This window comes from Vipera ursinii (genome assembly GCF_947247035.1).
Source record: "Vipera ursinii genome assembly, chromosome: 1".
NCBI lineage: Eukaryota > Metazoa > Chordata > Lepidosauria > Squamata > Viperidae > Vipera > Vipera ursinii.
In genome coordinates, this window is record NC_139512.1 from 145330051 (window position 1) to 145356583 (window position 26533).

At 36.8% G+C, this 26533-nt stretch overlaps 1 protein-coding gene across 1 annotated transcript in view; it reads right to left on the reverse strand.

Moving 5' to 3' along the window:
• The window catches only part of NEB (nebulin), a 196352-nt gene that overhangs the window by 6778 nt on the left and 163041 nt on the right, over positions 1-26533 (reverse strand). The window contains exons 143-156 of the mRNA XM_083350431.1: positions 25852-25962; positions 25305-25415; positions 21303-21416; positions 21087-21191; positions 19642-19746; positions 17195-17299; positions 16049-16141; positions 14431-14523; positions 11453-11545; positions 10920-11012; positions 5519-5611; positions 4468-4560; positions 3965-4057; positions 1221-1313 (exon numbers count right to left, since the gene is read on the reverse strand). Of these exons, the coding sequence (XP_083206557.1) occupies positions 1221-1313; positions 3965-4057; positions 4468-4560; positions 5519-5611; positions 10920-11012; positions 11453-11545; positions 14431-14523; positions 16049-16141; positions 17195-17299; positions 19642-19746; positions 21087-21191; positions 21303-21416; positions 25305-25415; positions 25852-25962 (1395 nt within the window). The remainder of the gene's footprint in view (positions 1-1220; positions 1314-3964; positions 4058-4467; positions 4561-5518; positions 5612-10919; positions 11013-11452; positions 11546-14430; positions 14524-16048; positions 16142-17194; positions 17300-19641; positions 19747-21086; positions 21192-21302; positions 21417-25304; positions 25416-25851; positions 25963-26533) is intronic.

A 26533-nucleotide genomic window follows, 5' to 3' on the forward strand; every position in this document is an offset into this window, starting at 1 on the left:
TTTCCAACATGGTGCAATACAACAGTCCATTTTAATCCCAGGCACTCAAATCAACCTTATGACATTCCAAAAAAAAAAGTGCCAGCTTTAGATTTTGGATACTCCAAGGCAATGGTGCTTCTGTCATGCTTTGGCAGCCCCCAAAAGCACTTGGTGTAAATTCTTTCCATGCAAACCTGAAGCACAAGTGCTACACTCAAGACAAGGGTGGTCTCACTTGCTCCTAGACTGTGAAGAATTGTAAGGAAGAGAGACCCAATATCAGATAGAAACCAACTCTGTGATTAGTGCTGATAAGGTCCAAAAGGGGAGAGCAGATCATAAAGTCCAGGATTGGTCTTCTGAGAACGATAAAAGCCACAGAAAGGCGATGTCGGTGCTCGAAGTAGCACCACCATCATCTCAATGTGGCTCAAATGCCTTTGTGCATTTACACAAAAGGCATGTGTACCTTGACACCTACAATTGTATATCTGTTGACTTCCTTCCTTCTTTTTATGTCTTATGCTATCGGACATAAAATGGTTACAAATATTTGTAAAGAACTGCTTCAAGGCAGTCTGGAGAAATCTCAAAACTTACATTTAGAAGAATGCAGACTTGTTTTTTTAATATGTGTATATATATATTTGTGTAAATTACTAACAAAGAATTAAGGGCTGTCCGGTGTGACTACTGCCTGTTCGATGGCCTTCAAGATAGGCTGAAAACAGGAAATAAAGATTTGCCCCATGTTTGGGGCCTAGCAAGGTAATCTAAATAGTTAACATTTGACACATATCTCCCCTTGCAGAAAGCTAACAATGCGAGAGAGATCCTGTGGCTCAAGAGGTAAAAACAACTGCTTAATGTGCAATCAGCCCAGGTTCGAATCTCAGAAGGGTATGGCTGACTGATGAAAACTAAAAACTAAAACCCATGTAACATGAAAAATGTAAAGACTATTTATCATTATTTTTTTAAAAAAAAGTTACCGGTAAGCTGTTTATTGAAGACAGTGACAACTATTAAAATTTTTAAGCCATGCTTAAGTAGAAATTTGACACAATTAAAAACCAGATCATATGCTCAGGCAACATATTAGTTTCTAAATGCCAACATAAAGCTATAGCATTAATGCAGTTATTAGTCTGGAAATATTTTGAACGTGTGTGTTGTGTGTGTGTAAGCAATCAATATATATAAAATATATAAAATATAAATTGTTGTCCTGAAAATACCGAGCTAATATTTTCTTGATTGCGTTTGGCCCTCTCCATCTCTGGAGTGATAGAAGTTGGGGTTCCTTTTCCCAGGCTTTCTTTGTACAAAACCTACACAGCATACAAGAAAGTGTTCAAAAATCAAAGATTAGATGCTTGTTTGTGAACAATTTCGTTAAACTGGATTACTATAAAGTAAGCATAAGTAGACATATAACTCAGGAAATAAAGTGGTTAAAAGTTACAGGGTAAAATAAAAAGAACAACAAAAATGACATTAAATGGAGAAAAGGAGTGTTGTGTTTAAAAAATATAAAATGAATAGGATTGAGATATATTAGATGCAGGACAAGATTGATCAAATGTGTTATTTCAAGTTACTTTATTTTTTTCCCCAATACCAAGCTAATGTTTTCTTGATTGCGTTTGGCTCTTTCCATCTCAGGAGTAACTGGTGTTGGGGTTGCTTGCCCCAAGTTTTCTTTGTAGAGGACCTGAAGATTGTAAAAGTATCCAAAAATCACACACTCACAAAAAAAAAGTCACAAAAATAGTCACAAAAATATACGGTAATTCAAATAAAATTTCTTGCTTTTTTTCTTTTGCAAAAAAAGGGCTTGAAGGCATGTTCTGAAAAGAATACTAATAAAAGTATAAAAATAGATTACGATTAAAAACTTCATGATCTCCAAGGTAAACTTGATAAAAATGAAATGTTTTTTTCTCTCTATTTCACACAAGTTAGGAAAACATATACTTTATTGTTCACAGTTACATGGTTTTAAATTCTTATGAAATCAAATAAATATAACTGCAATATGAACGCAAGACAAAGAGGTGCTTGAATCAAACTCCACATATTTGTTAGAGGGATCTCTGCAATGTGTGAAAAACTATTCTATGAGAAATCACAAAGAGAAACTAGTATATTTTGGTGAAAAGACATTAATAAAGGCAACATTCAAGTAGCAGCATTTAGAAGGGAAAAAAATTAAGAAGGTGAGATGATTAATAGAGAAAATATTATTTTAAAGATAAGGATTCTATCCAGCTAGCAAGATCCCTTACATTGTGCAATGGTTCTTTTCAATGAAGTCTTTATGGCTACAATAATGGTCCAATATTAGTTATCTTACTAATGGAATAATAATAAAATTTATAAGCTAAGGAGAACAGAACAAGAAAACCTTGCTGATGATGTTACCTAGTTTGGTAACGAAACATTCAGAAACTATATTGAAATAAGCCTGGAGGGCAAACCACTGCCAAAATCTAAAACCCAAGCTACAAGTATTTACTATTATTTCAAAATAATAAAATAACTTCTGCTTCCTATCAATTGCTGGCTCAGTGAAAGCCATGCAAAGAAGAAATTACCTCCAGATGTTTTCCTCATAGGGAATGAACTAAAGGCACAGTGCGTAGTTCTCCATTCCTGTATATACTTCTGATCACATCTTACTCTTGCAAATGTTAAGAATTCTATGGAGTTCTTGGTGCTCTTTGAGCTTGGATTTCTTGCTTGCAGATGTCTCATTACTCAACTAGGTAATATTATCAGTGCTAGTTTGCTCTCTGTTTAGATAGAGTAGCTTGCCCTGCCAGTGTATTACCAAGCAAAAGGACCCATACCCCCACCAATAGTGGCAGGGCAAGATACTGTATATAAACAGAGAGCAAACACCACACCCACTAGCACTGATGATGTTACCTAGCTGAGTAGTGACACCTCAGCAAACAAGCTCAGAAAGCACCAAGGACTCCACAGTTTAATCTTGATCCACATAGATTCTCTTCTATCGATACATTAACGTTCTCTTCCTTTTTAGATTGGATATGATACAATTTCTCTGCAAACCTAACTACAACATGCTAAAAAAATTCAAGAGTACGAACAGTAACCCTACTAAAGAAAAATACACTGAAATCCTTCATTAATGTTAGGCCCCAAGAACCGAGAATGACAGGTGGGGTTACTTTTGAGTATTTCCTCTATTGTTCTTCACCTATAGACAGAAACTTGCCAGACTAAAGCAAGTATATGGATAACTACAGTTATACTCTAGGAAAAATGAGGGGGGGGAGCTCTTTTAACCCTTTCCAAGTTTTGTCCTCTGGAAAGTAGCCCCTCCATCTTGGGAATTCAGACTGCATCCCATCCCAATTATAATTTCTACAGAAGAATGCATTGATAGTCTAAGTTAAATTATTTCAGAATCATTTTTCCTAAATCTTGTTATCAACAAGATCTCATTCCCAAATTTCATCACATCAGTTCCAGAACAAAACTCTGATTATAGTGTTTTCTCTGCTGTGCAATTTTGCATAATCAGCAGCTGAGGTGCATATAGAAATGATAACTATCTGTTTGTATGACTTAGCCTTTCATAATCACCAAAATGGATAGCTTATATTTTAAGGTTATGTCTTTCTTTGTGAATTATTCTGTCTCTTACAAAACAATTATTTGCATAAACCTCTTCTCAAGAATACGTTATTTGGACCCAGAATCATAGCATGTAGTATATAATATCTGGATAGAGTCCTATTGTCATTGTTGCTATATTATGAAAATTCTTCAAAATCTGATGGTTGAATATTAATATTAATATCAGAGGTATCTTATGAGTAGAAGGTAAGTAATCAATATATCAGTATTTTATTTCAAGGATATTTTTAAATACAAAAGGCAAAATTTCTGAACTTTTGTTAGCATGTTATTATATTTTATTATATCAACAATATTTTTGTTTTTAAAATACCGAGCTAATGAACTCTTGATTGCGTTTCGCTCTCTCCATCTCAGGAGTGATAGGTATCGGGGTACCTTTCCCCAAACCCTCTTTGTACAAAACCTACAAGGTAAAAAATGGGTGTCCAGTAACCATAGAATAGCAACAGGCAAAATATTTCAAGAGTTTATAATGTTAATGCCAGGAACACACCAGCTTTCAGTATAGAAAATGGCTGTTGATTTGTGTCAGCTAGAACAAAGACCTTCAGTCAACAACCAGATAAAAAAAAAACCAGTCTAGTAGGATAAGGAAGCTGATAGACAGCACACACCAATCAAACAATCTGCTGAAGAAAGTAGCAACTCAAATCTTTCTGGGAATATGTTAAGTTGCAGAAAGAGTTCAAAGGGTAGATGGTTTAAGCCAAGAGGCAGAAATGGGAGCTACAGTTGGGTTAGAAAACACAAAACTCTGAACACATTTAATATTATTTTAAACCATTCATTCCTTTGCCTCTTTCTTTTAAATACCGAGCTAATATGTTCTTGATTGCGTTTGACTCTCTCCATCTCTGGAGTGACAGGAGTAGGAATTCCTTTCCCTATGCCCTCTTTGTATAAAACCTACAGGATATAAAAAAAGGTACCCAGTATTTACAAAACAGCAATGTTCATCAAAAGATGTTAATAGCTTATGGTGTTAATACTTGGATCACACCAACTTCCAGGGAAGCTAGCTGGCTGTTGATTTCGGGGTCATCTGGAACAGAGACCTTTAATCAACACCCACAGAAGAAAATGCTCTAGTAGGATAAGAAAGATAGAAAAGCTTAAAAGAAAGGTGAAAACACTGGGTTTGCTGAAAAATAATGTAATGAATCAATTCTTAGTAGTAAGCAACAGTAGGAGCAGTAGTAGAAGACTTAGGTTGAAGAATGAATTCCAAGGATAACAACCTTATTTTAATGGTAAAATTGAGACTCAAACAGTTAGAGAGCACAGATCATTAACACAACTTATTTCTAAAACATTAAGTATAATTTCTCTTCTTTTTAATACCGAGCTAATGTGTTCTTGATTGCGTTTGATTCTCTCTATCTCAGGAGTGACAGGTATAGGGGTACCTTTCCCCAGTCCCTCTTTGTATAAGACCTGAAGGATACAAAAGAGTATCCAGGAATTATGAAACGGCAACGATCAGAAAACAATATTATTAGGTAGCGTGCTTAATATTTCTATTGCACCAGCTTCCAGTGAAGCCAGCTGGCTGTTGATTTCAGTGTCATCTGAAACAGAAAACTTGAATCAACACCCATAAAGGGGGGGGGGAAACACCCTAATAGGGTAAGAAAGGTCATAATGCAAAAACAAAGGGGGAGGAAATTCCATGTTTGTTAAAAAAAAAAAAGAAAAAGAAGAAGTGAGCAAGTCTTAGTACGTAAGCACACATGGTCTGGAGAAGAAATTTCAAAGGTAGCCTTGTAAAAGATGAAAAAGCATTACTGAGAGTTAAGAAAGTAAGATCATTAGCACATATCAGTTTACAGTATTTCTAAGAAGCCTGGTCAGTTTTTCTGAATACCGAGCTAATGTGTTCTTGATTGCGTTTAACTCTCTCCATCTCTGGAGTGACAGGTGTAGGCGTTCCTTTCCCTACATCTTCTTTGTATGCAACCTACAGAATACAAAAAAAAAATGTACCCAATAATTACAAACCAGCAATGTCCATGGAAAAATATTAATAGTTTATGGTGTTAATACTTGGATCACGCCAGCTTCCAATGAAGCTAGCTGGCTGTTGATTTCATTGTCATCTGGAACAGAGACCTGCAATCAACACCCACAAGGGGGGAAAAAAATCCAGCAGCGTAAGAAAGACAGAGAAGCTTTAAAAATGTGAATTTCTCTATGTTTTGGAAATTAAAAGTAGTGAATCGAGTTTTAGTAGCAATAGTAAACATAGCTTGAAGAAAAGATGCCAAGGATAGGGGGTTTGTTGTGAAGGGTGACTTGGCGGTACTGATAGTTAGAAAGCAACATCGTTAACACGTCAGCTTATTTCAAAGAATTCAGATCAATTTTCTCTTCTTTTGAATACCGAGCTAATGTGTTCTTGATTGCATTTAACTCTTTCCATCTCTGGAGTGATAGGTACAGGGGTTCCTTTCCCTATGTCGTCTTTGTACAAAACCTATAGGATACAAAAAGGTAATCTACTAATTACAAATCAGCAATGGTCATCAAAAGATGTTAATAGCTTTTGGTGTTAATACTTGGATCACACCAACTTCCAGGGAAGCTAGCTGGCTGTTGATTTTAGGGTCACGTGGAACAGAGACCTTTCATCAACACCCACAGAGGAAAATTATGTTGTTGGGTAAGGAGGATAAAAAAAGCTACAAGGTGATGATGGAGGGAGAGGGTTTCTATGTGTGCTGAAAATTAAAAAATTGTGAGTCAACTCTTAGTAGTAGTATACTGAGGTTGAAGAAAGAATTCCAAGGAAAGTAGGCTTTTTTTTTCTGGGAGGTGAATTGGCACTACTGATAGTTAGAAAGGGAAGTCATTAACACATCAACTCATTTCAAAGGATTCAGGCCATTTTTTTTTCTTCTTCTTTCAAATACCGAGCTAATGTGTTCTTGATTGCGTTTGACTCTCTCCATCTCTGGAGTGACAGAAGTTGGAGTTGCTTTCCCTACATTCTCTTTGTACAACACCTGTGGAATAGAAGAGCAGCTAAGTAAGCCAGCAATAAGTAAACTGAGGGGATTTTGTCAGAGTATTGATGCTTTACAAAGAAGTTGATTGAGAATAGGACAGCTTGCTGGATGGTTGCATCGTAAGAAATTTTCTTTTCAAAAAACAGGCACTAGTGTTCTTTATACACGGTGTCATCCTTTCAATACGCATTATTGGTTCTTTGTATAATATTCAGCGAAGACCCAACATGCCGGAGATAGGAAAATGAAGTGTTATATTTTGGCAATAATTTGGAGGCAAGGTATTGAATAGCAGGAAAGATTTAAAGCTCTCCAATGTGACGCTAACCTAAATTGAACATCAAAGACCAAAGTTTCACAGAAAGCACAATAAAGACATTATCAAGCTGGAACTGTGATTGGGAAAAAGCTCTTTTAAAAAAAGGGGGAGATCAAAGTGCCAGTTTCCTAGAAGTACCGAGCTAATGATTTCTTGGTTGTGTTTGACTCTCTCCATCTCAGGAGTGACAGGAGTTGGGGTGCCTGTCCCTAGGTTTTCTTTGTATAGGACCTGCATGGCAAAAGAAGGTGGGACAAAACAAAAATAAGAATGAAAAACAGTAGTCACTTGAAATATACCAAGGACATTGGTCTTCAATCTCCTGGGGATGAGTGTGAGGCTTTCAAAGTTATGAAAACTTTTCCAAGTCCTATTTCAACAATATTCTTTTTTGTGGTTTCTTGCTTTTTTCCTAGCCTGCTAGCAAATTGCAATGTTTAATGCACCAAGTTATATATGATCCAGCATTAGGAATGTTTAAGTCATCCAAGATTGTAAGAAGATGTAAGAATGTGGCTTATAGCAATAGCAATAAGACTTATATACCACTTAATAGTGCTTTACGGGCATCTCTAAGCAGTTTAGAGAGTCAGCCTATTGCCCCCAACAATCTAGTCCTCATTTTACCGACCTCAGAAGGATGGAAGGCTGAGTCAACCTTGAGCTGTCAGGATTGAGCTCCTGGCAGTCAGCAGAATTAGCCTGCAACATGGCCTTCTAACCACTGTGCCACCACGGCTCTTATGTTTTGATTAAGCTCAATAGTATTTTAAGATACCAAGTGGGTGGATCATGGCCATGCAACCAACAAACCCATTAAATATTATGAATGAATGAATATTAAAAATGAAAATAGTAAATATTTTAATGGATTTTATGCATGGGAATTCATAAAGTTGCTTCAAACTTTTATTATCTGTTTAGGTTTTTCTCTTTGCAGTAGTCTCTATTTTTAACTATACATGGCACATTACAGCATAGTTTGTAGCCGGGAGTCACTCACTCACCTTCCTATATTTTTGGAGGCCCTCCACTGTGATGGATTCAGAACGGTCAAAACACACAAGATGCCAAGCATGATGGCATGATCCAAGCCCTGCCCCTTTTGTATGTGGCTCAATATTGCACCCATATATAAAGCATAAACAGGTGAGACTTCTGTCACAATGCTACAGCCATTATCTTGCCTGTTTTGATATCTCCACCACTACCATCACAACCACTGCCAATCCCTGGATACACTGGCTCTAGGGCAGGAAAGATTGGTCCAAGGAGTTGGAAACATGTTAAGATCTTGGACATCAGTCTTGTAAAATGGCCTGCTAATCCCTCAAATGCCCCAAAATAATATGTTGATAATATTATTCAAGATCCCAGGACATTTTTGCATAACGCCTTTCCTTTTTTCAGAATGAGCATATAAATTTAATAAATGAATAAATAAATATTTTTCAAAAATAATTTGATTGGGGAAGGGCTTTGCTTTAGAGAGCCAGCAATGCTGTGCTGTAGAACTGTGGTATAAAGATTAGTCATCCAGTATTTTGGAAACTTCAAACTATATGCCATGTTGGTTAAATCAAGGTTTCTTTTTGCTATGCTAAAATAATACAATAGTCCCAAACTATTGGAGCAAAGAAACCACTGCAAAAGATATCAGGTTTTTGGCAGAAATAGGACATAATGGCAATCTTAAAGTGATGGAAGTGAGATTCAGCTATAAATCGTAAAAAAATAATTCCAATATTTTATTCTGAGCATATTGGTTGCATTTTTTTTTCATTTCTAAACCTCATCTGAGAAAGTACTATACACCCTCTTCCATCCAATTGGAGATTTAGACCATATTCTTTTTACAATTTAAGTTACACTAAATACAGTACATGATTTTAAAAAGAATCACAGGAGTTAAAAAAGAAAAACTGTCAGGATTGTATTCCAGATGGTTAACAGTATTCCAGGGACAGTAAAAAAGTTAACAATAATCCAGACTATTAGAATACAAAATACATTTATTGGAAAATTAACTATATTGATAGATTTGATATTACTTTGATCCGTGAATTATATAGCATCTAATCAAGATTCAAATGTTAATTTGAATGGGGTCAAAAGGGAACTTTGTGTAATTAGAAGTTTTAGTGAACATCCAAAGTTCCATTGTATGCCCCATTTATTATAAGAAGATACAATAGACTTAAGCATAAACTTTGCTTTTTCAATGAAACCCAACCAAATTACTTTGGCTGGATTGTAGCCTAAGGTTACAGAGCCAAAAATTTGTTGTGAGCTGTTTTGGTCTACTTCCCACACTATCAATATGAGTTGGGAATACATGTACCATCATTAAAGAAACAAAAAAATCAAATAAAAAAGACAGTAATTGAATGATTCAATTACTAAAATAAAGAGTTTATTTTTTTTAAAAAAAAGTATTTTATGTTACTCAGAATGAATAACATAAAGGTTTGTAATAATTAATTCCATTTTAATAAAGTTAAAGGGCATTTTTAACTACAAAAATACCGAGCTAAAGATTTCTTGATTGCGTCTGACTCTCTCCAACTCTAGGGTAATACTTATTGGAGTTCCAGACCCTAAATTCTCTTTGTATAATACCTGTGTAAGAAGAAATATATATGTAAAAAAAATCAGTACAGAAATGCAATTTTCTTTATGAAATTAGTTTTCTTCACGGTCTACAGAAATTTGAAAATCCTCCTAAAAATAAACCCTATTCTGACCTTAAAAAGTATTCCTAAAAGTATTGCTAAATTGGATATGAAAGCCCTCCCAAGTTTATAACTTAATTGCATTCAAATAATTTGAGGTGATTGTAATGATAGGTATACTTTAAATCCTCTGTAGCATCTTTACATTCTCCCTTGTGAAGGACACAAAGAGAAGAGAACAACCAGTCAGAACTCAGTTTGGGTTGATCAGGCTATGTCTTCCATGATGTAGTCTTGGAATATGAGGACCTCTTCTTGGAAGTGAGTTGTGATCTGTGGTTGTATGGCCACTCATAGGCTAAACGCACAAACACTTTTATGTGCCTTGACAGCTTAAATATATTTAGAACTGAATTCTCTTGCTTGGCAAATTCAAGGATTCACATGTTTTTATGAATAGGGGACAAAAAAAATAGCCTTCTTAGAATCTGTAGCTTGGTCTTGATTCTTCGGCCTCGTGTTCTCCAGTCAAATAAATTAAAACTGGTGGAGATGGAGAAGTTGTTACTACAAAAGTGACAGCTATGCTATTCCTCCTCTGGAGTGAGACAGGATTGAAGGAGTGAGAAAGGATTTGGAAGTCACAGGACAGGTGAAGAAATGCTGGAATCCAATAGAACAACTATCCCAATTTAATTGCAATAAGGAGTCATTGGCATATAATGGCAATTAAATATATGGATGCACGTATGGACCTTTGTACTGGAGTTTGGAACTCGGAAGACTATAACTGTGTTCTTGTTTTTTCTGTGCAGAATCACAAACTGCTTTAAAACATCATTTAAAAAAATAAAGATCAGCAATAAAAGAACATTTGGAAAAATATTTTACAATAGTTGTTGGGGTTCCTTAAGTTAGGATCAAAGAAGTGTTATTCTAATATTGCATTGCACCAAAACATGGATGCCAAAAGCTATTAGAAAGATTTCCTGTTATAAGGGCAAAGGGAAGGCATCTATTTGTTTAAGGCAAACCATATTGTTCTATTTGAGGAGAGGAAGGAAGATAGGAAAGGGGTATGGTGAGAAGAAGTTAAAAATCACTGCAAAACAAAAATAATTAGTGCTTTAATTGTCCACGTCTCATGATGGGACTAAAATGAAGAGGAAGAGATAATCAAAATCTCATGGAGAGTTTAAAATTAAAAGGAAAGTTAGCATAAGATCATGACAGTTAAAATTATGTATTGATAAATATTTTGAGCTATACCGAGCTAATGTTCTCCTGATTACGTTTGACCCGCTCCATATCTGGTGTAACAGGAGTTGCCATTCCTGTGCCCACCTGTTCTTTGTAAGACACCTGTGGGGGTACAACAAAGTATCCACAAAAGACCCCAACAAAGAGGTGCAATAACCAGAACTCAATTTCAATTGGTAGTAGGCAGTAAAAGTGCATGGTTAAATCCTACAGTTGGACTAGTGCCACAAAGAGAAAAGGGTGAAAGAAATAGAATATTATTCATTAAATATGTGAATGACATTGCAGGTTAAGGAAAGCATATGGAAGGGAAACACTGTGTTAATTTTATCATGGGAGCAAATTGTTTATTATATTTTGTTTTATTTTTCAAAACTTATTTTATGATGCATAACGTTTTTAATTAGTTAAAAGTTAGGAAGAGAGATGAGTCACAAAAATCGGAGGCAGTAGAAAATAGAGTGTGATAGTTAGAGATTATTCTTTTTAAAAAAAGAAAAATTATGAGTTGTTAAAGTAGATTTGATTTTATTGAGAAATACCGAGCTAATGTGTTCTTGATTGCGTCTGACTCTCTCTATTTCTGGAGTACTTGATATTGCAGTTCCTTGCCCTGCATTCTCTTTGTACATTACCTGCAGAATACAAACACCCACCAAGATGAGAAATAGGATAGCTGCTAGGAAAACATCAGGGCGCAATGTAAATGTTGATTAACGCACTTGTTTTGTATATAAATGTACACATACACCCAGTTGTACTGTGAGAAACGTTTCCATTCTGTTTTGAAAATAATGCATGTTGTGTCAGAAAGGAACGAAAGAAATGGAAATACTGCATTTTTTTTAGTACAGGTAGTCCAGTTTGATGTAGTGGTTAAGATACCCATCTAGAAACCAGGTGGAGCCCAAAGGTGGGATCACAAGGATCTTCAGTTTGGAATCACTATGCTCCCACATGCGACCTATGTCCAACCCCCCACCCTTCCGGTGAATTCCCTTTACTTTTATTTAGCACCAATTTGCCTTCACCATTAGATCAGATTCTTAGGCATAGGTAGCATGTAATAAATTTGAAATGCTTCACACTAAACTCCTGTTGCTGGTAACTTGCGCCTGACAGAAACTGGGAGACTGTGAGTTCTAGCCATGCTTTAGGGACAAAGCCAGCAGAATGACCTTGGACCAATCACTTTCTCTCAGTCCTACGAAGGAAGTAATGGCAAACCACCTCCAAAATCTTGCCAAGAAAACTGCAGGGATTAATCCAAGCAGTCCCCAAGAATTGGATATGATTAAGTGGGGGGGAAAGTTCTTGTTTAGTGATTGTCTCATTTAGTGACTGGACATAGTTATGACTGTGATGAAAATATAACCTTATGACCAGTCCTTACATTTTACAACCTTTGCAGGTCTGTAAAGCTGAAATAAAATAGTAAAATCATGTTTCACCTAGTGACAGCTTCTCTTAACAACTGAGTTGCCAGTCACAGTTGTGGTTGCTAAATAAGGACTATCTGTGTTCCCTTGAACATTTTGTTTAAAACTCTTTCATGGATGTCCAGTCAGAAAGAAGGGATCAAAAAATCTTGGAACTATAATGTTCCCTTTAATTTTTTTAATTTTGTTTTATTTGGGAAACCCCTATCTGGAAAGGGCCTTTCGGATCAGATTTGAATTACCTGAATTAATAAAAATTCTGTTTCAACTTTAACATCCTTTCACATAATATCAGACCATGTTTTAAAAAAAGAAGTACATTCATGCTTTAAATATAATATCAAACCAGTCTCACACATTTTTGCTTTCTTTAAAAAATGAAAAGAACACCAAGTCCATCCATTTAAAAAAATTTAAAAGTCTTGCATTTTACTCTTTAAAAAGATGCCTATTTCCTCACATACAAAAATACAGTTAGAATCAAGCACTCGCTCAGTTGAAAAAAATCTGAAAACAAATAACATAAATCTGAAGTTAAAAAATGAAATATGTAACACACGCGTCTAGTGAAACCAGGTTTTACAAAAAGCACATTTTAAAACTAATTCATTGGTGAAAAGCTTAGTCAGGGAGGGGGAGCAGGCAAAAAATCCTAAATAATAATAATAATAATAATAATAATAATAATAATAATAATAATAATAATAATAATAATAATGGTAATACAAAACTGAAGTGCGCACCACTTCAGTATCTTGACTTTTCTAACCCGTCCATCACTCCACCACAAAGCAGGTAGTATAGAAAACAAGAAAGGAGAAGACAATACCTATGGATGCTTTATGGTTTCTTCATAGATGTTATATTGTTACTAACTATAATAATAATAATAATATAAAGTTGGAAGGGACCTTGGAGGTCATCTAGTCCAACCCCCTGCTCAGGCAGGAAACCCTATACCATTTCAGGCAAATGGCTGTCCAGTCTCTTCTTAAAAGCCTCCAGTGTTGGAGCATTCACCACCTCTGGAGGCAGGTTGTTCCACTGGTTAATTGTTCTAACTGTCTAAACAGTTCTAATTATGGTCAGCCATAATTGCCTTGCTTTCCAGACAAATCTATGGCACAATATTGTACTGATTATTATACTGCATCAATATTTCTAATAACTACCCAATGGGTGTCCGATTAAGATTTGATTAATTATGTGCCATCAAGTTGGTTCCAGCTCCTAGTAACCATATAAATAGATTTTTCTCCATGTAATTTGATTTGATTACCTTAAAAATAAGCTAGAAAATTAAGTTCAGGAAAGGTTGGCGAATTGTTTAGAATTTAAAACTCCCAATCTTTAATCCCTAAATTCAGATTTCAAGAATGGTATGTTGCGAAAGTTAATTTGAAAACTGGAATTGGATCACCACAAACAAATAAATAAGCAAGCTAAATAAACAGTGCATAATTCACAAGCTAAGATAACAGATATGAATAAATATTAATGCAGTTGTATTAGGATTGTGCCCAGGTGTCTCTAAGTATATCCAGAAACCTGTCAAACATCTCTTCTTATTTATTTATTTTTATTTATTTATTTTAATTCCATTTATATCCCGCCCTTCTCCGAAGACTCAGGGCGGCTTACAAGCTTAGCAGTAGCCTTCATTCTATGTATATGCCTGCTTATTAGGGCTTTCATACATAGGCAGCCAAAGTTACTTGTCTTTGGCAGATGGCAAATTTTAGACTAGGCTTATAGGAAGCACTTCATCAATTAGTTTGTCATTATATTTTTAATTCCATTCAATCCCATCCCCATTTGAATTTTTCTGCCTGAGAAACCAACTTTTGGGATGTCCTCCTCTGCTCAGCATTAATACATTTATATTCTCCTTTCAAGGTTTATATACAAAAGTTATCAAAGCAAATGGATCTTTGGAATACAGTGAGAGTGCCCTTTTAAAAGTACAGATGGTGTTAGTACATGTTAACAAGAGGAATAAACAGCAACTTAGTACGGTGAACAGCAGCATGTCATAATTAGCCAGTTCATTATTAAAAGAGGGGGGAAAAATTAGCCACTACCGAGCTGATGTGTTTCTGTGCCTCCTTGACCCTTTTCACTTCAGGAAGGTCAGAAATGGGAGTTCCTTTTCCGATGTGTTCTTTGTACTTAATCTGCAAAGTTGCAGTCAGAAGAGAGAGCAAACAATGACTTCATGTACAAGAGACATACACATATTCATCTCACCTCACTTAAGAGAGCACAGAAAACAATTGTCACTGAAGATTTATATAGTTGTGGCACCGTAAAGTTTAACGTGCACGCTAGTGAAAAATCCCTTATGAAGGAAGCTTCAGAAGGAAGTTCGGAAATAACACTCAAGTAAATATAGATAATTAAGTAGAAGTCTTTTTTTCATGGATTGACGAAATTCTCACACTGGCAGTTGTTCGATTTATCCTTAACTATGAAATGATTTTATTTTAAAAAAAAACAACTTTTTTGTTGCCTAAATGTGACCCAGATAGCTTCAAATAAGCTAGTTACAAAATTATATGAACTGCATAGCACCAGGTTGGGAAAGAATGCCATAGCATAAACCATCTACCGCATAGGTAGGAAACTTGTAGTCATCCAAATGGTGCTGGGTTAAGGCTCCTAGCAGTCTTTATCTTGGGTGATGCTGGCTATGGCTACTGATAGCTGCAGTGTAACCTCTGGAAGGCCACAGGTTCTTCATTTTGATCTTGCTCTATTTCCCACAAAAGTTCTCTTTCACTACAACTGCCCTGACATTAAGGCTGCATGTGTTGACAGTGGAAGCTATGATATGTATGTTCATCCTGGCATGCTGGGGTATATGTATTTGTTGTGCATGCTGGTATTCCTCTGGTTGTTTTTCAGTTCTGATGTATCTAAATACATCAGTTTGAATCCTAGTACTTTCTTCAGTGAAACCTAGGATATAGGCCACTATTCCGTATAATTGAATGCACATGGAAGAGTCTTTGCAATGAAAGTGAGGAATCCCTTCTGAAAGAGGCTGTTGTCTTCATATTTAATAGTCCCTTCAAATATGAAATGTTTTTATTTATTTATTTATTTATTTATTTATTTATTTATTTATTTATTTTATTTGTATACCGCCCTTCTCCCGAAGGACTCAGGGTGGTGAACAGGGCAATACATATTAAAAAACAAGATACAAAAATTAAAAACGATTAAACAAAATGCCCATGAATAAGTTAAAACACATTAAAAAATAGGTTAAAACAGATTAATAAAACCCAACCCCATCCCATCAGGCCAGGCCAGCTTGTTCGAAAAGGTAGGTTTTGAGATCGCGCCGGAAGGAGCGGAGGTCAGGCGCCATCGGGAGCTCGACCGGAAGATGGTTCCATAAATCCGGCGCGCCCACAGAGAACACCCTCCCCCTGGATGGAGTCCCTGGATTAAAGAATTATGGATCAGATCCAGTTTTTCCAAATTTAACCTCATTGTTTTTACTGAATATACTCTAAGTACAGCAAAACTATTGTTCCAACACATATTTATCCCTTTTAGTTCCAATCGAATTAATTTTTTAATTCCATCCAGTAAGTACTATGGCAAATATTAGTATAAATGGCATTCAATTTTATAAGTTAAAACAGTGGCAATTAAGAATGATTTTTTAAACAATCATTTTGATTTTTTTACCGTGCTAATGGCATCTGTGGTTTTTCTAATTCTCTGTATCTCTGGTGTTTTTTCAATTGCTGTTCCTGTTCCAACGATATCTTTGTATAAAACCTAAAGCAAAACCACAAGGTCAATCACAGAAAGACATATTGTCATTTCTACAGCAGCACTACAAAACATCAGAACATCTACTTCAAGAAAAATAGAAATAACATCAGAACATCTATTTCAATAAAAAAAAATCATACCCACTCTCATCTCTGTGTCATGTGTATTATCTTTGGGGATGCTTGTTTGGAGAAACCACTTGACGGTTATAATTTCAAGCAATATAACAGGAAAGAGATCAGACCAACAAAAACAAGCAATATTTGTCATAAGGATATACAGGTAGTCCTTGACTTACAACAGTTTGCAATAGTGGCAAATATCTGTAGCTCAGGTATAGGATGAGGGTGTTCTCCAGGCTTGTGGGTTGGTTTCTGAACGTTTCGTTATCAGGCTGGGTAACATCTTCAGTGGACTTTAGGGGATGTTAGTGTTCCTCTGTTTATAAGGGCTTCAGGTGTGGGTGTGTCAAATGAGGGTCTTGTGATGGGTCAGGTGTGAGTCATCAGTGAGAGGCTCGTGATGGGTCTTGTGATGGGGAGGTTACTTCAGGTCAGGGTCATGGGGAGGTGAACTGCTGGTGGGGGAGGGGGCTTGCGTGGGTTGGTTGAGGGCCAATGCTGCCTCTGGTTGGCTGTGCGGTTGATTTGGATTCTGAGGGGTTCGTAGGCTGGTTGTAGGTCAGTGTGTCTGTTGATGGAATTGCTTGTGCAGTGCCAGGCTTCGATGAACTCACGAGCATGGCGGGGGTAGTGAGCCCCATGATTTTAGTGTTGCTCCTATCGAGAACAAACTTTTACCCTCTTACAACAGCTTGTTGAGTGATTGTTCAAAGTTACAACGGCCTTGAAAAAGGTGACCTATGACTGTTTCCCACACTTACGAAAGAAGAAAGAAAGAAGGAGGGAGGGAGGGAGGGCTTTCATTTGCACTTAACTGGTTTCTTAATTATCTACTGTCAAGAGGCTTTATTGATATCAGTGAAAAAATTGAAATGTGTTAGCAAACTAAAACATTAAAAGGAGACCAATCATTTGCCAAACAATATAAACTTACCGAGCTGACATTTTTCTGGTTTTCTTTAACTCGTAAAATTTCTGGTGTTTCATTTACAACTGTGACCTTTCCTTTACTGTCCTGCAGATCATGCTGATACTGAAGCTGTTAAGAGAGTACATGTTTTTCAGTGCATCAATCTCAAAGACTTCCGTTTGGCCTGTCACCCGTACAGGCCACTCATTGCTTCCTGAGTGCAAGAACCGGTGACATCTTCCTTCTCCCACTCTCGGCCCTCTGCAAATGCCCCCTGCACCTCCGTTTCCCAGCTTTGATTCAAAGCTGCTGTTACCCAACCTGAGCCTTCTGAGGTCCTTGAGAGCAGTTGGCTTCAGAGCTTCATCCACTTCAGGAACAGCCCAGCTCTGATTTGCTGCAGTGCCTGGCCCAGCCCTGCCCCCCAGTGGCTCGTCTCTGTCCTGGGCAGCCATTTTGCTTAGGCTGCTATGTTTTCTATTGGTCAGCAGTTGCTCTTTTTAAAAATCATCTTCTGGTTAATCCAATGATCGCCCCTTATGTCAATGGACAATCCTCACCCTTAGAAGCTCATGCTCTGTTCAACCCTCAAATTTCCCTCTGGATGCCCTTTCATTTTCTGCCCAGGCTGGATGAAGCATCTTTCCCTTGCTTTCCATCCCCTGCTCAAAGGACTACAAAGCTTCCCTTCTCCCCTCCTCCCTGCCTTTTTTTTTTCTAGAGCAAGTTTTAGGTGCAAGGTGGAAACGTTACTATGCTATTTCTATAAAGCTGACCTATCAGTTCTTCCATGCTACAAAGTGCCCCTGGAGCTTGAGAGAAAGTAGGAGTGCAAGAGCAAATTTTCCCTATTGTTTAGATCGTAGCATCAGAACTAGAGTGGTACCATAAGAGGAAAAAAGAAACAAGAACGGGTTTGCTTTAACATCAAAGAAAAGAGTGGGAAGGAGGCAATGTGAAGGTGGCTATGTATTGTGTGCAGACCTCTGGGAATGGGTTTCCTGCCTTAGCAGGGGGTTGGACTAGATGACCTCCGAGGTCCCTTCCAACATCATCATCATCATCATCATCATCATCATCATCATCATTATTATTATTATTATTATTATTATTATTATTATTATTATTATTATTATTGCCAAGGGAAGGCATGGGGACTAGTGAGAAGGGAGTAACCCCCCCCAAAGGAAAGAGCAGGCACTGGTAGATTGGTCCCCCGAGGACCAGCCTGCCTTCCTTGTGCAGATAAGAAACTCAAGATGCAGAGGAAAGAGCAGTCTTGCCATAATCTGGACTGAGTACAAGCCCAACCCCACTGCCAAGCCACTGTAATCTGGATTGGAATTTCTGACACTTGTTTAAGAAATAGCCTGGGAGACAAAAGCTTCGGCTTCAGTCTTCTTGTTTCCTGATTGACTTTTTGAATATTAGTAATAGCAATAGCCAGTGCTTTTTTTTGTAAAAGAAAAAGGTGCTGGAACTCACACACGTCATACAACCTGCCTTGCCTACCCTACAAGGTTCCATCCAAAAAAGGTGCCGGAACTCCGTTCTGAGCGTTCTATGAGAAAAAAAGCCCTGGCAATAGCATTTCGACTTATATACCAGTTCATTGTGCTTTGCAGCACTCTCGAAGTGGTTTACAAGAGTCGTTCTGAAATCTAATTATAAAGGTTTATCATTTGAGGCCAGCTGGTCCATACAGATGTGGGTCCTGAAGAGATCTTCAGTGTCAGAAAGCAAGACAGACAAACAATGGACCTCCAGCTTTTCTCAACACAATTCCTCTCTCAGTTTTTGTGGGGAGGTGGCATTGTTACATCCAGTCTTTCAATCCGGTTGCTGAATTGAACGAATGATTGAGTGGATAATTTATGACAGCCTTTACATAATGAAGATATAAAACTGGCAGAGAGGGTATATGGAAAATATATTTACAGCAGCACGAACAAAGGCCATTCAAAATATAATACCAGAGGTGGTCAAATCCTGGTGTGTTATTAATATTTAGTATTCTGCGTTCGTGAGTTACTTGAGAAATTTTAATAAGTTATTTGTAACTAAGCCCCACAATCCTGGTTGGATTTGTTTTCAAAATAATCAAGAAAGGCTCAAAGTGCAGTTATTACATTGAGGGCAAACGTTAAGTTTCTTGCTCAGGAAAGCAATAATCAAGAACCTACCTTAGCGAGAGTGGTAATTATCTCTGGAAAATACCTGTGTCCTTTTTCTTTAACTACATGATCAGCATCACTGACAATTGTGAGCATGATCAGAACAGCATCAGACATGCTTCTAGTAAAGTACAAGCAACCTATTTCAAACTCAAAGCAGGTGAGGTTCAAAACATTTCAGTTCCAAAATGTTTTCTACCTACTAGGCTTCGCATCTCATATAACAAAGGAAATAATATTGCACTTCAGGGGAGTATTGTTCACTTTCTTGGAATTCATGACTCTATGTATACATACCATGCTAAAATTCTTCTGATTTTCTCGGACCCGCTGTATTTCTGGAGTCTCTAATACAGACACATAGTACGGCATGGTTTTCTCTGCATCCTCCTTATACTTTTTCTGTTATTCAGGTTAAAAAAAAGTACTATTATAGTAACAAAACAAAGATTGTAATTTTTAAAATACCCATGCAGAGAGATAACCACGAACACTTTTTGTTGCCTAGTGACTATAGCAAAGTCACCACAGAAATCAAGCAAAGTCATTTATTCTTCAAATAAATCTACCCAGATTTCTCACTTGAGGCTCAAATGACCAGACTTCCATTATCATACTTTGGTCGTACTAGGGGAAGGCTAGTTCTCTGTTGCTGGGAAAGATGGAAGGAAAAAGAAGATGGGGACAAACACAGCAAAGTGAATGAATTATTTACACTGGTGAAAAAATGCACTACTTGGAACCCCTGAAGATCCAGGTTAGGGACAGATCATCATGGAGAAAATCTATCCATGTGGTCACTAAGAGTCACCACCAGTTTGATGACTCATAATTAATCAATTAGTCATCTTCATTGCCTAAGGAAGAAATCCTTTAAAAATAAGAGCAGATGCGTGACAAACATTGCATATAGGTATAATAAGTACATTTGTTAAAATGTGTGATGGCTTGGGTTTGCACTTTCCAGATTTCAATTGTCTAACGTGATCTAGATCAAGCAAGCTAAATAACTTCTTTCAGAAAATATTTAGAAATCTGGAAAACAATAATCCATTATCTCCATGTAGGGGAAGCCAAAACAATGATATTTATTATCTGTTAACTTTTAAATCAATGACGTTCAGGTCATAGCTTTTATGACTTAAGTATTCATTTGAGAAGTGTAGACTGGGCCAAAAGAAGTGGATTTTTTAAAAAATGGGGGAAGTTAAGAGCCACAGATAGTAAGGTGTAATGTCATCAAAGAGGGGGTGGAGGAGAAATAATGGATTTTGGAAAAGTGGGTTTTTCTTATTTTTAAGGAATTGTTAAATGAAACTCGTTTACCAAATGCTTCTCTGCTAAAAAAAAAAGTGAGAAATTATACTTATGATTCTTGGCAGTTGACCAAGAAATTCAGCTGTACTCTAAAGACACAAAAAGATATTTTAGGGGCACGTGATCGGTGGTCACCATCCCCTGCTTTGAAATCTATATGAATTTTCCCAGTAATTAAAAACTTTAATTATTAGTAGTTTTGTTCCAAATTGGAACAATGGCAAAAATGAAAGCGAGGTCACCAGTGAAAGTGAAAATGTCCAACAGTGTAGAATGCCCCACACTTTTTGGAAGGATTTACAATGCACTCTCAAGGTCACACAGACAGAGACCTATTTCAGAAGGTCTCTATATCTCATTATTTATTATGCTGGTTAAGGCTCCTGGGAGTTGGAGTTCACCTCCATCTGCAAGGCCATCATTACCTTACTGGAAAAGTTCTTCACATGATGTGCATGGATGATTTCTGGAGTGTCAACAACTGTGGTATAATTGGCTTTTTCCATTTCTGCAGAGTGCTTATATTTAAGCTGTTGAGAGAAACATTACAGGGGAGATATCCAGAATAAGTAGTTTACAGGTGTAGCTTTGCTTTTTATTTTATACAGCAGGAAATCAAATGATGTTCATGAATCACCAACCTCACTAGCAATATCTGTGGCATTCTTTGCCCTCATATAATCAGGTGTCTCCAAGGCATGGTCTGTTAATCCCCTTCCTATGATTTCCATCTCCATGGCTCTCTTATATTCTTTCTGTGGGTAAAGACAGATATAAAAATATAACATCTGAACAGATAGCTTGTCCCCAAATGAAATTCACCCCACTACTCCAAGGTTATCTCGATATGCAACCTACTCATGTAAATGTATGATGGAAGGAAGATCAATCTATTTTACAGAAGAAATATTAAAACTTGCAATGTGACATAAGATCTGACTAGTCATGCTGTTTATAGATTTCATTTCAAGAATTTTTTGATAAAAATTGTGTTGTGTTCAGGAACAACAGAATCTTCCTCATTTCAGTCAGATTACAGAATCAGGTATTGATCAGATCAGATTACAAATCAGATAACATCCAATTAAATAAAAAAATTACAGCTACATGTGGGATTAGTTTTGGCACACATTCTTTTCAGCTTTAACAACATCTTCAGTTTAATAAAATATGCTATATAATTATTAGGTGACACAATGTTTTAATCTGGCTTCAGAAGACACGTCAACCAAAATAACTAAGAACGTGTACAGGGGGAAAAATTAAGAATTCAAAATTAAGAAACTCAAATACCCTGTTTCATTGGGAAGACACTAAACCCTGAATACTTTATATAAGACATCAGCATGGATTGGTGAGAAATAATTGTATGAAATACTAGAGAATGTTTTTAAAAATACTGTAGACTAGTTCTTGAATTCAGTAAGAAATAGCTGATTTAGCTTGAATCCACCAAATTAATCAGGCCATAAATCTGAAAAAGGTAAATGTAATAGCCAGCAGATCTTTTCCTTTCTGCTAAAAATGTTCCATTGTTATAATTTCCAAGAAAATAATTCATTGTATGCAGGATCAATTCAAACCAATAGTTAAATGTAGTATTAATCTCAAAAACCCTTGATTTTTTTAAAAAAAAATCAAGCTAAAATATTTTTTAAAATACATAACGTGATTGCAGTGAAAATCATCTAGTCCCTATTTTAATAAAGGTAAAGGTAAAGGTTCCCCCGCACATGCATGCTAGTCGTTTCCGACTCTAGGGGCCGGTGCTCATCTCTGTTTCAAAGCCGAAGAGCCAGCGCTTGTCTGAGGACATCTCCGTGGTCATGTGGCCGGCATGACTAGACGCCAAAGGCGCACGGAACGCTGTTACCTTCCCACCGGAGTGGTCCCTATTTTTCTACTTGCATTTTTACGTGCTTTCGAACTGCTAGGTTGGCAGAAGCTGGGACGAGTAACAGGCGCTCACTCTGTTACGCGGCACTCGGGATTCGACCCGCCAAACTGCCGACCTTCCGATCGACAAGCTCAGCGTCCTAACCCACTGAGCCACAGCGTCCCTTTCCCCTATTTTAATACAACTAGGTAAATCATAGGTCTATGTGTGAATAATCCTGTGATGTATCAGTTAGAGAAAACGCTATGCCAAAAAATGCAGAAATTTGCAGAAATTGTGCGCAGATTCAAAAATGTGCTTTAAAATGTGCTAGAATTTATATCTGGATCACTGCTTATTTGCTATATGAACCGCTATTATCAGAGCCAAAAGAAGTTGGTTTTGTGTCTTTTGAATGTTGAAGACAGCTTGTTTGTTATCTGCCTCAGTGTTGCCTTAGTACAGGGGTGGGCAACCTCGGCTCTCTTATGACTCATGGACTTCAACTCCCAGAATTCCTCAGTCAGTCCATGAGTCATAAAAGAGCCGAGGTTGCCTACCCCTGCCCTAGGAAGTTCTGACACATGTTTTGCCTCCTTAATGTGTCACTGTTGGCAACTGCAAAGAATAAGGTGATGGCTGTTCTCCTTGAGGTTAGACAAGATGTTAACTGTTGTTAAAAGCACTGTTGGTACTAAACATTTCAAAATGTTTTTGGTTGAAAAGAGTATTTTAGTTGCAAGATCATGGGAGTTCAGTGGGATCAGGAGGACTATCCATAATCAATCAATTAAGCCTCTTCAGGATAAAGAATTCCTTTGGATGGGCTACAGAGAAAGGCCATGGGTTCACTGTGTATGGTTAACTGGAAAAAAAGTATCCAGCTTTTCCTGATTTTACTAAGGAAATTTGGCAATGCAAAAAAAAGTGAGAATTACTGTTCATGAAATGAAACTTCATCTTATTAGGTTCGGCTATCTTTGTTTTCAACTTATCGAATGTTACTCAGAAATAATTTATAATGGAAGTTCAAAGAACAACTCCTGAAGTGACTTTTTTTTCCTTCAAGAAATTATCACCACAATTCCAGAAAGTGACTATTGATTATGATGATTTTCCATTTGATTGGAATAAAAATTAGATTATATTTTTGTCTGCTATTTTATGAGGAGTCCGTAATAAAACTTTTTCATGCAAATCCCTGACTTTAAATTTTCATGAAACAAACATCAAGTTTATTCCCAAACCAGGCAATCTGTTCCCCTTCTAGATCTATTTCCTTAATAAATGTTTATGAGCAAATTAGAGAATACAGCTCAGGCTGTGTTTAAACAGGGCCATCAAACTTCTGACAATATTGGTTTTTCAATAGATAGTCTTCCTTTAACTCAAAAGACTCAGCATCCACCAACTATAATCATTTTAGGAAGTAAGAAAGCCTTTATGTCATTAGTGTCAAACTGCTGGCCTGCAAGTCAGTTACATCATGCGGAGGTCGCGCCCAACCCAGCTCCAGCAATGCGAAAAAGTCACGATACATTGCGACACTTCACGTGACGCGGTGAGTTTGACACCCGTGTTTTATGTGGTCTCTTGGTAGTTTTTGCTGTGGGTTTTGACTCATTTTGGGTCTCCACAAAGGTTTTATAGTTTTGATGTAATTTAAAAGGTAAAGGTAAAGGTTCCCCTGCACATGCGTGCTAGTCGTTTTCTGACTCTAGGGGCCGGTGTTTATCTCCGTTTCAAAGCCGAAGAGCCAGCGCTTGTCCGAGGACATCTCCGTGGTCATGTGGCCGGCATGACTAGATGCCAAAGGCGCATGGAACACTGTTACCTTCCCACCGTAGTGGTCCCTATTTTTTTACTTGCATTTTTATGTGCTTTCGAACTGCTAGGTTGGTAGAAGCTGGGACGAGTAACAGGCGCTCACTCTGTTACGCGGCACTCGGGATTCGACCCGCCAAACTGCCGACCTTCCGATCGACAAGCTCAGCGTCCTAACCCACTGAGCCACAGCGTCCCTTGATGTAATTTATTAATGTTTAAATCACAGTTGATTATTAATGGAATACTTTCCTTTCCCTTGGTTAAATTTCTGTCAAAATGCTTTCGTTTCTTTTTAATTTTGCTTTAGAAGTGCATAATCATTATCAATAAATGACAAGAAGAGGGGCAAAATAAAGTATTTCCTTACATACACTGATTATTTCCTAACCTTTTCTCATTAATTTATTTGTTTGTGATCAGTGGTGGGATTCAGCCAGTTTGCACCAGTTCAGCAGAACCGGTAGCTATTTTTTTGTTGCCCAGGCCCAGAATGGACTTCCGGAAGTGGCATCCACACAGAGAACCAATTGTTCACATATCTGAATCCCACTACTGTTTGTGATGCTGCCTGATTACTGATTACTCTATATACTGAGTATATATGTGTGTATGTGTGTTTGTGTGTGTCAACATGTGAATTTGTCTTTTTTGACAAGAGAAATAAAGAAGGCTTTCAAAAAAATATGATGTTTCTTGAAGTTGGTTTTTGTAACCTAATTTCCTTCCTTTCCCTATCAGCTGTGTTGATCCTTATTATATGCACTTTCACATTTTTATTAGTTTGTATAATTTAAAATAATCCAAATACTTAGAAACTGAAATTGAAAAATGTCCTTCCTCTGTCTGAATGCATGCTGGACACAAAATTATGAAATGGACCAACCAGTACTAGGCATTTTAATACACCATAGAAATGTACCTTTCAGATTCCTAAACATACCTCATTCAAGATATAGGTTGCATTCTTTGCTCTAAGTAAATCTGGTGTCTCTTCTACAATTGTTAGACCTTTGCCTTTTACACCTTCTTCTAAATCTCTCCTGTATTCTTTCTAGAGGGTAGAACACAAGAAAATAAATCAAAAGAGAAAAGTAAGTAGGAACAAAGGGAAATCAATGAGAGGAAAAACATAAAGGAGAATAAAAAGAATTAGTAAATAATTCCTATACTAAATAATTGCTTTTGCCTTCCAAACACACATACCTTGTTACACTAACTCTACCTAAAAATTTAAACAAAAGTATATATAATGAGACAATTCTCTTTGGTTCCACCAACATAACACATTTTAAAAAGATAAAGAAAAAAACTAGGGATCACTGTCAGTTAAATCATACTTATAATTAAAGTTAAAATTAAGAAAAAAAATAAAAATTAATTTTCAGCTTAAAATTAAAGTTTAAGCTTGGCAAAGACAACACTGAAGGGTCTAATTTGGGGAAGATAATTGAGTTTTCCATTGCAGAAGTCAGAAGAGTAGTTGGTACCTCGCTTCCTATTTTGGTGGCATATCTGAAATGCAGTAAAGATAGTGTATCCTCCAAACCAGTAAGATTCCGGCCTTTAATGGACTCTTCAAAATCTTTCTTATATTCTTTCTAATAGAGGTTGGAAGAAGGAGCGAGAAGAAAGAAGGGAAGAAAGGGTGGGGGGGAAATAGAATTAATGTTGGCATTGTAAAAATAATTTCCAGGCATTTTAAATTGATGTAATGATTAGTTAGTTATGGATCCAATTTTGCTTTTGTGACATTTGGGAGAAGTTTAATGCTTTTATGTCTATGGAGAATCTTAGTCATCCAGGTAACTGGACTTCCTTGTTTTTCTTTGAAGATGTTTCGCTTCTCATCCAAGAAGCTTCTTCAGCATCTTCAAAGAAAAACAAGAAAGTCCAGCTGCTTCTTGAAAAAGCACCTTTGGGACTTTAATGCTTTTAATTGTCCTAATCTATGATTAGTTAATATTTTATGTACTTACAAGCAATAATATGTAAATTTGGCCTTTAGACAAGCAAAATTTCTACATACTAGTATTTGGGGAGCAGGTTGAACAAAGAGGACAGAATGATCATTGGTCAGGTAGTGGTCTTAGAAACCCAGTGCCAACAAAATGTGTGGGTTGACAAGTTCGGTGGTTCTCACTCAACATGCTTGGGATGATGGGAGTTCTG